This window comes from Petaurus breviceps, unplaced genomic scaffold (genome assembly GCF_028583685.1).
Source record: "Petaurus breviceps papuanus isolate PSGF00001 unplaced genomic scaffold, PetGlider_PUasm1.0 76, whole genome shotgun sequence".
Classification (NCBI taxonomy): domain Eukaryota; kingdom Metazoa; phylum Chordata; class Mammalia; order Diprotodontia; family Petauridae; genus Petaurus; species Petaurus breviceps.
Genome location: NW_027186473.1, coordinates 48,972,135 through 48,988,350, shown reverse-complemented (window position 1 = coordinate 48,988,350; position 16,216 = coordinate 48,972,135). Strand labels below are relative to the sequence as shown.

At 39.4% G+C, this 16,216-nt stretch overlaps 1 protein-coding gene across 1 annotated transcript in view; it reads right to left on the bottom strand.

Moving 5' to 3' along the window:
- CUNH4orf51 (chromosome unknown C4orf51 homolog) overlaps positions 1–16,216 on the bottom strand; it is a 90,767-nt gene that overhangs the window by 28,235 nt on the left and 46,316 nt on the right. Inside the window, exons 4-5 of the mRNA XM_069105009.1 lie at positions 3,611–3,665; positions 2,376–2,449 (exon numbers count right to left, since the gene is read on the bottom strand). Coding sequence (XP_068961110.1) covers positions 2,376–2,449; positions 3,611–3,665 — 129 coding nt within the window. The remainder of the gene's footprint in view (positions 1–2,375; positions 2,450–3,610; positions 3,666–16,216) is intronic.

Sequence of the window (16,216 nt, the reverse complement as noted above, 5' to 3'; positions counted from 1 at the left end):
ATTTTAAAAATGATTTTTAAAATCCCTTAATATTTATCTACATAATCCTAAAAAGTAAATGACCACATTAGCCAAATCCAAAAGTTGACATCTCTTACACTGATCTTCTCCCCTTTAAAAAAAAAAGTTATATTGATACCATTTGTTTTTTACAACCACTACCATTTTCTAACTTACCCTCCCCAACATATTATAATGAAGAAAAACAATTTAAGCAAAATCAAAATTACCTCATTTTATTGCATATGCAGTCTTCCACTCCCATAGCCCACCCACCTACTTCTCTACTGAGAGAAGGGAATTATATTTAATTACCTTTTCTCAGAAATTAAGATTGATCATTCCAATTGATCTGATTAACAATGATTTTTTGAAACTAGAACTATACTCCAATTGCAGAGCTGGGATTTGTAAAGAACAGAGGCTCAATAAATATCTGTTGGATATTTGGAATGGGCAAATGAATGAACCAATAATTATCTCCAACATCATGACTTCCTTTCCTTTGCGGGACCAGACATGTTCCTGAGCATGGTAGTTGGGAAAAAGTGATTGATTACCACTAGTCTAACACTGAGCTCTGTGACTGATTAGACATAAGGTTTCATATCTCTCCCTGAGATTCTCTAAGATTTAGGGTCAAGGGTGGTTGGGGGGAGGGGCACATGCAAGTAATGGTGGAGATACCTCTTGGAAGAATCTCTGTATCTTCTGTGTGCTGTGATGAGGAATCTTAATTGAAACTATATTAAGTGATCAGAGCAATTAGATTGGCTGGCTTACAAGAAATTCATCAGGACAGTCCTGAAAGAGGAACCTCAAATCCATCTAGGATGGCATGTAATTTTTAATGCTTTCAGTTCTACAAAGTTCATTATGAAAAACAGAAACTATTTTATTCCACTTATCCCAAATGTAAAGGAGAGAGAAAATCTTATCTGTGGGTCAAAATAGAAGAAAATTACTGGGAATAAGATGGACAGATTAGGTTATACAAATATTTAAAAATTCTATAAAGTGAAAAACAATATTAGTGATCATTTTGATAAAATGAAAATTAATGGGCTGGGGAGAAATTGTAAGAAACATGTCAGATAAAATTCAAAATCTATAGTATTCTCTAAAAGCAATATCCAATTTTGAATGGATAAAGAATGAAGACATATGAAAGATAGGCCAAAAAAAGAAAAAGAAAAGAAACAACATATAGAAACAGCTCTACAAATAGACAAGGCAAGTGACCACCTATGTATTGGGATTTGAAAACCATTCCAGAGTGTTAAATTTTCCCTATCAGGTGGCAATGAAATTGCATTCCCTTCCTAGTGAACCTGGAATTCTCACCATTAAAATAATTTACTTGAACTCAAAGATGGATGCATTGTCTCTGGAAGGTCATTGAGAAAAATTCACTTGTTATCTGATACTAGAAGGAGGCTGAGTAAAACCTGTCTTACTGATTAATTTCTCATATTAGGTAGCTGACACCTTGAAAAATGTGATTTTACCCTGAGATGGCCCAAAAGAAGTCATTGAATGGAGGTAGTTTTGTCAGGACAACAGACATTTTAATAACCACAAATTTATAATGTTCTATTCCTCATTTCCAGAAAATCAGAATACTTAAGAGTCTCCCCCAAAGAAAAGTTACCAACCATCATCACCGACATCATCATCAGCATTTGTGTAGGTCTCAGTATCTTTGTTTTTGTTTCCTCATCTGTACCTTTGATTTTGCTGGAAGAGGGATCTTGTAGGAACTCTCTTCTCTGATACAGGTGAGTACTTATTCATAACTTACAAAGTTGCCTGAGAGGTTAAGCAACTTTTTGATGGTTACACAGTAGAAGGGACCTCCCTCCATTCTTTTCTAAGGTGGGGAATGATGAGTATGGAATGCTTCCAATAAGGTCAAAATCTTTTGATATGTTGGTTAGTTTTGCTGAATTGGTTTTTCCCCTTCTTTTTTATTTTTTATTAAAAAGGAGGGCTCCCTAGGAGGAATGGGAAGATCATCTACACTGGGAAGTAAATATAGAGGATATAAAAACTAAAGAATAGCAATAAAAAATATTTTTAAAAGATTTATGGGGAAATGGCCTATGATGCTATCAGGAAGTTTACTTCATTAGAAAGTAAGCTTCCTGAGAGCAGGGCCTAGTTTTGTTTTTACTTTGTATCTCCAATCCTTGACATAATGCTTGGCACATAATAAGTGATTAGCAAATACTTATAGTTGATTGATTGATAACTCAGGCAAAATTTACACTTGGCTATAGCTCACAGATTACCTTGATGTTTCTCCCTTCTTCTCCATTCCCACATTCCCCACCTTCACCTCAAACACTATCTCATGACTAGGAAAGGATTCCTACCTTACTTGAAAAGACCCTCCTTCTTGAAATTGAGCTCTTCGGGTTATTATTTATTGCCGATCTTGCTCGGAGATCTAGAATGGAGATGAAATGATTATTTATTGTGAAAATATTCCAGAATTATGTAAGCAAATGAAATCTATCCAGACCCAAAATTTGATTTCAATCAATGTTCCCACTTTATAAGTTATGAAATACTTTGAGCATATTTTATCTATTTTATCCTCACATCAAACCTCACAGGGATACAGTGTATTATCATTCCCATTTTACATGAGGAAAATTGAGGCTCAGAGTGGGGAATGATTTACCCAAAGTCATATAGTTGGTAAATGGCAGAGCCCAGATTATACCCCTGGTGTTGGATTCAAATTCTTTCTACTCTACTTATACTGCCTATCCCACAACAAGTGAAGAGCTTCACCTTCCTCCCCAAAATCAGACTTATTCAGAGCACTCATCTTTGCTGGAGCTAGAGATGTAACTAGCAACTTTTATCCCTTAGACAAGCTATACAAATTATGCCTGGGCAAACCCCCAAAATATACCACTGGAGGGAGTCAGAATGGGAATAAGGACCAGACTGAGCAGTTGTCCATATAGGGCAGGGTGACAGTGTTGTGGAGGCTGGAACGCCATGCCATTGAGTGGACACTATCTGCACCAACTACTCTTTCTAGACTAGTTTTGTTTTGGCTTTTTTTTTTTTGCTTGACTAGTTGGCTAGTTTGCTAGACTAGTTGTTTTTCAGGTTTGAAGACCAGCAAATTTTACGGGCACTCCCAAAATTTAGACCCTCAGGATAAAGCCTGAGTTCCCTAACCTAGGTATAACTCTAGGGTAGAGTGACCAATGAGTCATAAGATGGGCAACAGGAAAGAAAAGGGAGGGGTGCTAGTTAGGTCGCACAGTTGAATAGAGCACTGGTCCTAGAGTCAGGAGGAACTGAGTTCAAATCCAGCCTCAGACACTTAACACTTACTAGGTATGTGACCTTGGGCAAGTCACTTAAACCTGATCACCCTGTCTTCCCCCCACCAAAAAGCAAAAACAAACAAATTTAAAAAAAGGAAAGAAAAGGAAATGAAGCAAGAGCTCTGACCTACCCCTAAAATGGATAACCAACTTCCAAATACTTAGCTATGGAAGATGTAAAATAACAACTGGGATGATTCTTAAAATTAAAGCAGAAAGTGATGACAAAATAGATGATGAAATCTACATTCTGAGCTTACCAAAATTTTTCCCATGTGCAGGAAGGCAAATATCAGGAGTCACAACTTGGTGCATCTAGAAGAAAAGGGATCAATCTTTCAGGACTCTAATTCAGATAGAAAATCAAACTTAATTTCTTGTCCATCAATTTCTCATGCCAAAAAGAATGTCCCTGTTGGAGGTTAGCCTTGGCTCTGTCCTGAGCCCTCTTCTTTTTTCTCCTTTCACATTCCCTCTTGGTGACCTCATTAGCTTCTGTGAGTTCAATTCCTCTATTAAGAGAACTCTCAAACATCCCTTATCCAGCTCAAGTTTCTCTCCTGAGTTTTTGGTCTATGTTATCAACTATATACAGGACATTTGAATTGGCTGACTCATAAGCTTCTCAAACTTGACATGTCTGAAACAGAATTCATTATTTTTTCCCCAAAATCCACCCCTCTTCCAACTTTGCTATTTCTGTCAAGGGTGCCATCATCAACAACCATCCACAAAATCTTTCTTTTTTTATCAATATGGGGTGGATGGGAAGTGGGAGAAAGAGAAAATCTATTTTCATTCATTGAAAAAATAAAATTTAATTTCTACAGGAGACCTTTCTAATTCCTCCCAGCAACCTCTCTGAAATTTACCTTCCATCTATTTTCATATTTCTTGTATGTGCCTAGTTAGTTATATTTGTCTCCATCATTACAATATGAAACCCTTGAATGCAGAGACTGTTTTTGCCTTTCTTTCCCCAGAGCTTACTATGGAGCCTAGCAAATAATAAGCACTTAATAAATGCTTGTTGACTATTAGACATTCAGTCCAACCTTCTATACGTTTTACTTCTACTATATAAAAGAAGAATCATGATCCTGTAGCATTCAGTTTTCAAAATACAGTCATATTCCCTAGACTAGGTAATGCAGGAAAATGGACTGATCCTTTTAGGAATGTTTCACAATATCCACTTTTACGGGCTGGATCTCCAGAGACTGGAGGTCTCTCCTTGGGGTCTTGAGGTAGTCCTAAAAGATTGAGGCAAATATATAACTCCAGGGACCCCACTAGTATGTTAATCCTTATTTTTTGTCTTTTTTCTTTTTTAAGGTGAATAGAAGGGAGGGTAAAAAGAAAAAAAATGAAGACAGTTGAAAACCAAGGTAAGCTGGGAGATAACAAGAAAGTATGTAAGCATTCTCAATGCATTTAAGTCACCAGGCCCAGAAATACTGCATCCTAGGGTACAGAAAAAATAGACTAATGCAATTATTTATCTACAGGAGCGGTCTTTGAAAGATGATGGAGAACAGTAGAAACAGTCCAGGACTGGAACAATGAAAATGTTGCCCTGATTTTGAAAAAAAGTGAAACTGAAGTTTTTCTGAACTCCAGGCCAGTGACCTGAACTTCATTTCAATTTGTGACAAAATTCTGCTGGATACTCTTAAAGAAATGTTTTGCAAATGTTTAGAAAAAGAAGTAAGAATGATAAAGAGCCAGTATAGGTCCCCAAATGTCAAACTTACCTCATTTCCTTTTTAAACAGGGTTAGTAGACTGTTAGATCAGGAGAATGTAATAGCTATAGTTAACCTATATTTCAGCAAAGTACAAAATGGAGAGATGTGGGTATATCAGCAATGCAATATTCACAATGCCTATGGAAATTACAAATATACTGATGTAGTCATCAATCACAAAATATATCAGGCTTTCTATATGGGTGATAAAGCTGGAACATTTATTAAAATACCAAAACACTGAGCCCCAAAACCAGAAAGTCAAAGCCGTCAGAGTAGTTATGAAATTGTCACAGGTAGATAAAGTAGAAAGCATGCACATTCTCAAGCCTTTAAAACAGAACAGGCTACCTCAGGCAAAGGTCCTCCTCTCCCCACTCACAGCAACCACCCAGCATCCAGGAAGCATGCTCCCAGCAGCTCCAGCTCCTGGAAGTCCTCAGCAGGAGTCCTTAGCAGAAATTCTGGCTGACTCAAAAAGGGATTTGCATTCTGCTGCCACTGCTTCTGCTGCTGCTGCAGCCGCTACTGCTGCTGCCATCGCCACCACTGCTAGCCACTGCAGGAACTCCAGCTTGGCTTCCGCTTCCTCTTGCCCCACCCCTTCCTGCTACGTCAGCAAGTCCAACGGGGCATGGAAGATCTTTAAATCCCATAACCCTTACATTCGGCCCCAAGATCTTTCATGTCCCTTACTTGGCAAAAATACATTAGGAATAACTGGTGTCAACAGAATTTCACAACAATATAACAAGGATAGCACACAATAAACACAGAAAACCATATTTTAGGGTGGGGCTTGAGCAGAAGCTCCCCATCATTCCCCCCACCCCGAACAAATGGGGCCCCAAAATCTTGGGGTAAGGGGCAAAGGTCTCTTCTTTCATGGCTACTTGCTGCTGAAATCGGATGTAGAGCTGTCCCTGTCCCAAGGGGTCCCATTTGAGAGGTCAGTTCTTAATATGCTTGATGCCAGGTCCAAGGGTGACACATCACAGTTGCAGACAGGGGGTGACATCCAGCTTAAGCTATCAGGCATCTACAGATGGAGGGTACCAAGCCTGCGGAAACAAATCTAGCAAACAAGGTGAACAGACAAAAAGTCAAGAAGAAGCAAAGAGACAATAACCAGACTATTGTAGCCTCACGTACAGTAGAATAAATGAGTTAAGGGTACAATTTTGTAATCATCTTCTCCAGAATAAACAATAGTTACAGTTTTATCCCTCCCATGTGCTATAATTTCTGCAGCCTTTGGAACATCATCTGGCTTCTGTTTTACCCATTCTTTAGCTCCTGATTTTATTCTATCAGTAGAACCAAATCCTTCAGTTCCTCTGACAGTTATTTTGGAAGGAGGGTCAGTTTTTACAAGTGGTATTGTTTTACAAGGAATGATAATCACTTGAACTATCCTATCATTTTTACGAATCTGTATGGGCCCTTCACCTAAATTATGGAATGTTACAATTTCTCCTTGATAATTAGAATCTATTACTCCAGCCAATACATGTATTCCTTGAGCTGCTAATCCTGATTTGGGTAAAATCTGTCCAAAGTGGTTTTTAGGGATTCTTATGTATATGCCAGTGGAGATTTTTCTTATTTCTTTTCTGTCCAACCAAAAGTCCTCTAAACAATGTAAATCATACCCCACCGAACCAGGTGTTCCTGGGTACAGTGCTGGGACATCTGGCCTCAAGGTCCAATACTCAATATTTGGGATCTTATGTGTTTGTTGTTTTCTAATTTGCAGATTTAGGGTCATCATTCTGGCTAGAGGTGTACTTCCTCCCAATGGTCTATTATTCAAATTATGTAAAGCCATGAACAAATTATCCTTCCAATATTGATAAGAATTATTGGAACTTAACTTCCTCAACTGTTCTTTCAGTAATCCATTCATTCTTTCAAATAACCCAGATGCTTCTGGATAATATGAAATATGATATATCCATTCTATATTGTTTAGTATACAATACTTCTTCATTTCATTGCCTTTGAAATGTGATCCATTGTCACTTTGAATCTGCATTGGGGTTCCATAATATAGACTTGTGATATCTAGAGTTTTACAAGTGTTTTTCTGGGTTGCACTCTTATAAGGACAAGCCACTAGTACACCTGAATAGGTGTCAACACAAGTACATATAAATCTGCATCCTTTATCTAGTGGTAGTGGACCAATATAATCTATTTGCCAGATTTGAGCTGGGACTTTTCCTCTTGCTATCTCTCCAGTTACTACCCGAGGAACAGTTCGCTCCTTTTCCAATTGACATATATGACATTCTTCTGCTATCTGTTTTAACAGTGAATGAGAGATACTAATACCGTGATCTTGTGCCCACTGGTGTGTGGCCTGGACCCCCAAATGGCCTGCTGTTTGGTGGACCCATTTTGCTAATACCAGATCATCAGTTGTTGTCAAAGTAGGGACAATACGTTCAGTAGCAATCTTTGCCAGTCGATCAGCATGAGCATTGTACTCACATTCTGGTGTGGTGGGGGCCACGTGAGCATCTACATGAAAAACTGACAAGTCAGTGACCAAAGACATGTTCCAGATATCTTCCCATAATTCTTTGCCCCAGACTTGTTTCCCATGAATTTCCCAATTTTCATTTTTCCACATGGGCATCCATGTAGCTAACCCATTAGCTACCACCCATGAATCAGTGAATATATGACACTGTCCTCCTTGTTCTATTTTGATGGCTTGATATACTGCCATAAGTTCAGCATATTGGCTACTTGCACCTATCCCAGTACTTTCCAAAGTCCTTCTAGTACATGGGTTATAGGCCACTGCTTTCCAATGTCTTTTTTGCCCCAAATATTTTGCTGTCCCATCAGTAAACCATGCATGTCTCTTTTGTTCCTCAGTTAATACATCATATCCCTCATTCCATTTTACAGTGGACTGTACCAACTGTTGCTTTGGCTCAGGGGGTGTGTCATTCCTCTCAATTTCTATGTTTGCTACAGATTCATGTAGAGCAGAGACTCCGCTTTTGCCTGTTTTCGCTCTATTTTGAATATACCACTTCCATTTGATTATACTAGCCTCTTGGGCATGTCCAATTCTGTGAGAAGTTGGGGTACTCATTACCCAGGTCATAATTGGGATTCCAGGTCTTAATAGCACTTCATGGCCCACAGTCAGTTGTTCAGTCTCCACCAAAGCCCAATATGCATCTAACAACTGCTTTTCAAAAGGTGTATACTGGACTCCAGATGAAGGGAGTTTCCTACACCAAAATCCCAAAGGTACATTTCGGCTTTGTTGTTTTTGCCATAAGCTCCAGTTTGCATAATCATCTTGTACAGTCACTTGCATTTCCACTGGACCATTTTGCATGGGCCACAAATCTAGGGCCAATTGTATGGCAGCCTTGGCTTCTTCAAAAGCTTTACTCTGCTCAAGTCCCCAATCGAATTCATATTTCTTCCGTGTGACTCTATATAAAGGTTTTAAAATCTGTCCCAAATGTGGAATGTGGTGCCTCCAGTATCCAAACAATCCTATGAACTTTTGGGCCTCCTTCTTATTGGTAGGGGTAGGAAAACCCTGAATCTTTTGTCGGGCTTGAGGAAGAATCTCCCTTAGCCCCTTGTTCCATTATATACCCCAAAATTTCACATTCTGAGCTGGTCCTTGAACCTTTGCAGGGTTAATTTCCCACCCTTTACTTTTCATATGCTCAATTAGAAAGGTCAAACTCCTTTCCACTACTTTCGCATCTTTTCCCTGTATCATGATATCATCAATGTAGTGGGTAAGCTGTACACCAGGTAGCTTTAATTCATCCAACTGTTCAGCCACAATCCTGTGACAAATAGTGGGGCTATGTATGTACCCTTGTGGCAAGCGAGTAAAAGTATATTGTCTACCCTGCCAAGTGAAAGCGAAGTGGTCCCATTGTTTAGGGTCTATTGGGATGGTGAAGAAGGCATTTGCCAAGTCAATAACTGCATACCAAGTCCCATCAGATTTCTGGATCCTTTCTATTAAGGTGATGGTATCTGGAACAGCAGCATACAAAGTCACCTTATTCAACTGTCTATAATCCACAGTCATTCTCCATGTCCCATCTGATTTTCTTACTGGCCAGACAGGATTATTCCATCTTGTGGTAGTAGGGACTAACACTCCTGCTTCAACATATTCCTTTATAGTAGTGGTAATTTCATCTTGCCCACCTGGCACACGATACTGTTTTAAAGTAATTACTTCAGAAGGTTCAGGTAAAGTGATTGGGTCCATTTTTAGTTTTCCCACTAAAACTGTATTAATTCCTATCTTCCTCACAGCAAATTGGTATCTTCCTTCAGGTAAATTCAGAGTCATGCCTCTCAATACATCTATTCCAATGATGTATTCAGGAATGGGTACAACAACCACAGTATATTCCTTCTTAGGTAACTGCCCAATTTTCATTGTTATTTTAACCTGTCTGGCTGATATTTCAGCGCCTCCTAGACCTGTGATGGTAATAGGAGTTTCATGTTTAAACTTATCAGGGTTTCCATAGATAAGTGTGGCCTCAGCCCCAGTATCAATCAGTGCCCTAGTCACAGTAGTTGATCCATTCTTCCAATATATTGTTAAACCAATATGGGGTCTGCAATCTCTTCTGCATATTTCTTTTATCTGGGCTGGGGCTTGGCCTATCTCCTATTCCCCCTGAAGGTGGGGCAAACTTGGATACAAAGATTCAGATTCAGAAATACCTGCGGGGGTGGTTCCTGCTTCCCTGTTCATTCTAATGCTAAGTACCTTTTCTTGGTACAGCTTATGCAGCTCTTCAGTTGGAATACCATCTATTCTTCTAAAGTCCACCCCTGCTCTTAATAGAGCAGTAAACAGTTCCCTTCTTGTAGGTCTATTTTGTCTCTGAATCCTCTGGCTGTTTACTCTTCTCTCTCAAGGCAATTTGTCTTTTTCCCATTCCCCTAAATCGCTTAATTGTGAAATCTTATTCAGCACCTCTGAAAGAGGGTGCCCTATTTCTCCAATTAATAGAGTCAGAATTAGGTGCTTATATGCAGGAGGAGCCGTCTTCACTATGATATTTCTATGAGGAACTCCTAGGGGGGTATCATAATATGCATTTGCATCTCCAATCAGGATAGCAGTTTTCATTACCTCCTCCTTTAGTTTTCTCATACAGTCTCTAAGTGAGTACCAGGGTCTGTCTCCCCTAGGCCACATAGATTCAGTTGGATATTGCTTTTTGCAACCTTCTGCAGCTAAAGCTAGAAGACTCATTTTGTTATTTCCTCCTTGCATATGGTGATCCCTAAAAGCCTGGTGTACAAAAGGATTCTGACTGATACTTATGAATTTTAAACAGTCCTCACTGTCCAGTGTTATTCCTCCGGCGCCTTCATCAGTGATTCTTACTATCCAAGACACTAAAGACTCCCCCATTCTTTGGGTAAATCTACTCAATATATCAGTGATCTCCTGTTGAGTGAAATCCTCAATTATCTCCCTGGACTCTGTTTTTCCTCGATGGTTCTCCTGTCTTCTTCTTCGTATGGGGAGAGCTTCTACATTAGAAGACTCCTCATCTAACCTTGCTCCATTCTCCTCACACACATTCTCCTGGAAGCTTTCAGGGCAACTCTGCCCAGACTGTACAAAAGCTGCATGCACATTCGTTCTGCTAGTTTTTTGCTTCCTTTTAGCTACATGAACAGTAGCTTGCTCCTGGACCACATGAGTCCCTCTAGTTTGCTCTTCTGAATGCTGTGACACAGAAGAATCCTAAGGCAAACCAACTGACTCCCTAGCTATCCGAGCTCTTTCCTCCAGCAGCTTATCCCTACTTTTACACATAAGGCGATAACTTGTTCACAGGACCCAGCCTCTCCTGCATACTCCTGCCAGTTCTTTGCCTGGTTCTATGGGTATTCCTTGCAAACATCTTTCCAAATCTCCAGGTTCTCCCTCTTTTAGCCTTGGTTCCCAGTTTTCACAGGGCCCTGTCCTTTTGGCCCATTCTCTGGCTAGAGAGGAATAAGGCAAATCCTCCCATCCTGGAATAGCCATTTCTCCCTCTAAAGCCCCACTGCTTCCAAATAGAGGCCTGACATTTTGTGATCCCATCCTCACCGCCAAATATATCAGCAATGCAATATTCACAATGCCTATGGAAATTACAAATATGCTGATGTAGTTATCAATCACAAAATATATCAGGCTTTCTATATGGGCGATAAAGAGAAAATATTTATTAAAATACCAAAAGACTGAGTCCCAAAACCAGAAAGTCAAAGCCATCAGAGTAGTTATGAAATTGGCACAGGTAGATAAAGTAGAAAACATGCACATTCTCAAGCCTTTAAAACAGAACAGGCTAACTCAGGCAAAGGTCTTCCTTTCCCTACTCACAGCAACCACCCAGCATCCAGGAAGCATGCTCCCAGCAGCTCCGGCCCCTGGCAGTCCTCAGCAGGAGTCCTTAGCAGAAATTCTGGCTGACTCAAAAAGCGGTTCGCGCTTCTGCTGCCACTGCCTCTGCTGCTGCCGCCACCATCACCACCACTGCTAGCCACCACAGGAACTCTAGCTTGGTTTCCACTTCCTCTTGCCCCACCCCTTCCTGCTATGTCAGCAAGTCCAATGGGGCATGGAAGATCTTTAAATCCCATAGCCCTTACAGTGGGGCATATCATAGTGTATTTAGGTAAAGTTAGAAATGATTGAATTACAAGACCTAAAGAGTAATTAGTTATTAGTGGTTCAATATCAACATGGAGGTCCAGTCTCTAATGAGTGCCCCTGTCCTTACTACAACATTTTTATCATTTACTTAAATAAAAGCATAAATGGTGGGATTGTCAAATTTGTGGTTGTCACAAAGCTCAGACAACATCAAATGTGTAGGGTGTTAGAGTCAGAATCCAAGAAGATCTCAACAGGTTAGAATGATGGGTCAAATCTAGTAGGATGAAATTTAATAAAGATAAATGTAAAGCATGATATTTGGATTCAGAAAATCAACTTCACAAGTACAAGAATGGGTGGGGGACATGTGGCTGTACAATAAATAGCTCACGTCAAAAGAATCTGTTGCTTTTAGTGGACTGTGAACTCAACAAGAGGCAGCCATTACCAAGATCATCCCTGAAAGCTAATGCCATATTGTACTGCATTGACTAGAATGCTCTGGTCAGCCCACAGCTGGGGTATCGTGTTCTGTCGGGCACATCACATTCAGGGATGATATTGACAATCATGCATGGAAAGAGAAAGACCAAAATGGTGACAGATGACTTGGACTCATTCATAAGGAAAATGGAACTTAGCACATTGGGTTTGGAGAAGAGAAGAGAGGGCATTTTGGCTGCTTCTAGGTATCTGAAGAGCAGTCGTAGAAGAGAGATTAGAAATAGAAGGAGTCGGTGCAAGTTATGAGGAGGCAAATGTTTGCTTGATGTCGTGAAGGATTTCTAAATCATTTGTTGTTGCTGTTGTTCAGTCATTTCAATCATGTCCAACTCTTCCTAACCCCATTTGGGTTTATTTTTCTGCAAAGATAATGAAGAAGTTTCCCATTTCCTTCTCCAGATAAGAAAACCGAGGCAAAATGGGCTGTGACTTGCCCAGGGTCACACAGCTAGTAAGTATCTGAGACCAGATTTGAACTCGGAACTGGACTCCAGGCCAAACTCTATCCACTACAGCACCTAGCTACAAAATGTAATAGGTTGCACCTTGGAAGAGAGTAGATTCCCACTCTCTGTAGGAGTTTAAGCAAAAGGCTCTGATTACCAGATGTTAGGGATTCAATTCACTGCAAATCAGCAAACGTTTATTAAATGCCTAGCATAGGTCAGGTATTATGGTAGACTCTGGGGATATGAAGACAAAAATGAGACAGTGACTGTCCCTGAGGAGCTTATGTTCTACTGGGGGACATCACACACACACACACACACACACATATGAGGCTTCTTCCACTGCTGAGATCCTGTGATTTGGTGACGGCACCAGGGTAGCAATAGGGTCTGAAGGTGAACATAGAAATAAGAGTGTAAAGACAAAACAAAGATTAGCAAAACTGGTGAAAAAGAACAGAGCCTGGACAGGCCAAAACTGTGCTCATAGGACATGTTGCCATTTCTCATGTTCAACAGGACCTTATCACCACCTTGGAATTAAGTACAGAGACTATTTCTGTTCATTTGATGTCCCCAGTGTGCCATGATTGTGGAAGGATCGGGATTACTTCCAGCCCCTGTAGAACAGGAGGTAATTGGGAATGAGGACAAAGAGATGTTCCACATCCAAGGTTGGAAAAAAGTGTTTCAATTAGTCAGAAAATTCAACTGCCCTGAGTTGGCCATTCTCCATTATGGCTAATTGAAAGATTACCGCAGTGTTGCCCACCTCCTCACAGAGGTTGTGGATTCAGGGTTCAGGTTAAGACAATTTTTGGACATAACCCATGTGGGAATTGGTTTTGCTTTATTATACAATTTTAGAATAGGAGTTTTGTTTTTCTTTCTTGGGAGAGTGAAAAGAAGAGAAGGTAGATTTTCATTATTTAAAAAAAATTAATTAAAAAAAAAAAGAAATATCATTGCAAATAGAAGGCATAGTTCCTTGTCCTCAAGAAATCTTCAGTCTAATTGGGGCAGACGGAGTATACCAATATGGAACAGCTCTTGTTTTTTTATCTTCCAAAGGAGGGGATTGGACTAGACAATCTCTAAGAAATCTTTCTATTAACATTCCTATAGTCTCTAAAGAATTATTTTACTGAGCACTAATATAGATGTTTTTGTTAGAAATGTTTAACTGACTCTGAAGTGAAAATGCTCTTGGACCTTAGGTAAATCACTTAACCTCTGCGGGCTTCCATTTTCTGCACATATATTTGGGAGGATAATCTCCTCTTTCTACCTATCTCAGAAGGACACTGAGAGGCAAAATAAGATATTGAGCTTAAAGACTTTTTGAGTTCTTTCCAAGTAGCAAAGTGCTATATAATTATACTCTTTGCTATTTCTTCTTGAGAAATAAGACTGAAAGACAGCAAAGGGGAAGGAAGGAAATGAAGAAACCCCAGTACAAAATTAGATGTTTGAAGTTATGTCCTATGTGGGGTCTGGGACATCTTAAACCCAAAAGGCACTATGATCATGAAGAACCCCTCCCCCATTTCCTTAGTCCATAGGAATGGCCAAGATGCAGAAATAGTGAATCCTAAAGATTCCCGGATGAAAGTTTCCATTACACTAAAAGAAAGCATTGCTACTGTTCCATTTTGCATTTTTTATTTTCCATCAGTTATTACATTCAAGCTTAGAGCTTCTTCCATGTGCTAAGTTTTAGTCTACTTTCACACCTTTATAGCAATTTATTCTCTATTACTGTGCGAACCATCTTCAATCTGTCCTGAACACCACTTGTCAATATATTGCTAAATAGGTCATGGAGAGACACATGGTGGATATCACCAGTTTGTAATACACAATAAGTAAGGGACTATGAAGAAGACGGGAGTAAAGGGTATCATTAAAGAAATGTATACATGGAAAAAGAAGTTGGGTGGGTCATGTGTCAAGAGCAAGGAATGATCAGCCTGTGTGCTCCACTGGTGTTGTTGTGACAGAGAAACAAACAAGGGGGGAGGGGAGAGAGACAGAGAGAGAGGAGAGACAGAGAGAGAGAGACAGAGAGAGAAGAGAGATAGAGACAGAGAGAGATAGAGACAGAGAGAGGAGAGAGAGAGAGAATGTCTATGAAGTGCTTATCATGTACTATGGATACAAATAAAAACAAAATAGTTCCTACCCTTACATTCTAATCAAGAAAGATTATAGATAAGGAAAAAGCTTCAAAGCAGGGGTGTGTAGAGGCAAGGTATCAATTCTAAGAGCAAGATGGGTGGCAAAGAAGTGAACTCTGGGGGGTGAGTTGAGTCAAGAATAATATAAGAGAAAGTAAAGTAGGGTCCTTAAAAGATTGGGTGGATACTCTGTGGCTATGCTCCTATATAGGGATATACACACAAGAATCATAGAGGATGGGCAGACATTGTCAAGGACATTAACATTAATGAAATCCCAGATTCATTTTACTATCTAAATATGCCAATTTATCAAGTTCTTACTGCCTTTTGATTCTGGCTCCAAAATGTTTCCAGGCTTGTCTTACAATTTTGAATAAGACCAGAATTTGATTAGTAGACTCTCTACTCAATTTCAATTCATTATTAGTGTGCAGACCCATTCAATGATTCCTCTTGAACTGATAAGAAATCAGCAATAATTAGTTGGCTTAGGGATTTGGTTTTACCTAGGAAAATCCAATGTTGACTGAGACTGTTCTGTGTACCTTATATTTATCCAGTATATATGTGAGAATGTCATATCAAATCTCTTATTAGTGTTAAATTATACTGCAATGAATGAGACACATGTTCTTGGATGGCCAATGTGAGAATTTGTGCTGTTTCACTATGCATCTTTGTTACACGGGTTTTGTGTGTTTTTCTTCCAGCAGGGAAGAGAAGTGGGAGGGAAAGAAAATAAATGTTTGTTAATTGAGAAAAATAAAATTTAATACAAAACAAATCATGCTATAATTCTTTACTCACTGAATTTGTTTTTCCTTCAAATGAAAAAATTAAGTAAATTAGTTTTGGTTGATGAGTACATGTTGTCCCTATTTATCATCTTATTTTATTCTTCTACAAACTTATATAGCAGTTGTTTTATTAATATTAAAATGATTTTTAACCACATTTGGAAGTAAAATCAACTAATTAGAACTGCTATTAGCATCTGTTTTTATCATCTTTTAAAGGTAAGGTTCAGTTGAGCTGGCCAGAGGGACCTTTTCATACCTTCATCTATGTTTGCCTTACCTTACAGGGTTTCCCTGTGTTCTAGGCCCAGACTTATCCTAGGATTGAAAACTAGAGTGGGGTCAAAAGGCTGTAATGGACCAATCTCCTCATTTTACAAAGGAGACTGAGCCTTAGAGAGGAAAGTGACTTTCTCCAAGTCATACATCAGCAGCTGTCCCAGCTGAGATTCGTACCTGGGTCTTCTAATGCCAAGTCCAGTGCTCTTTTCCTAGGCTACGTTGCTCTGCTTC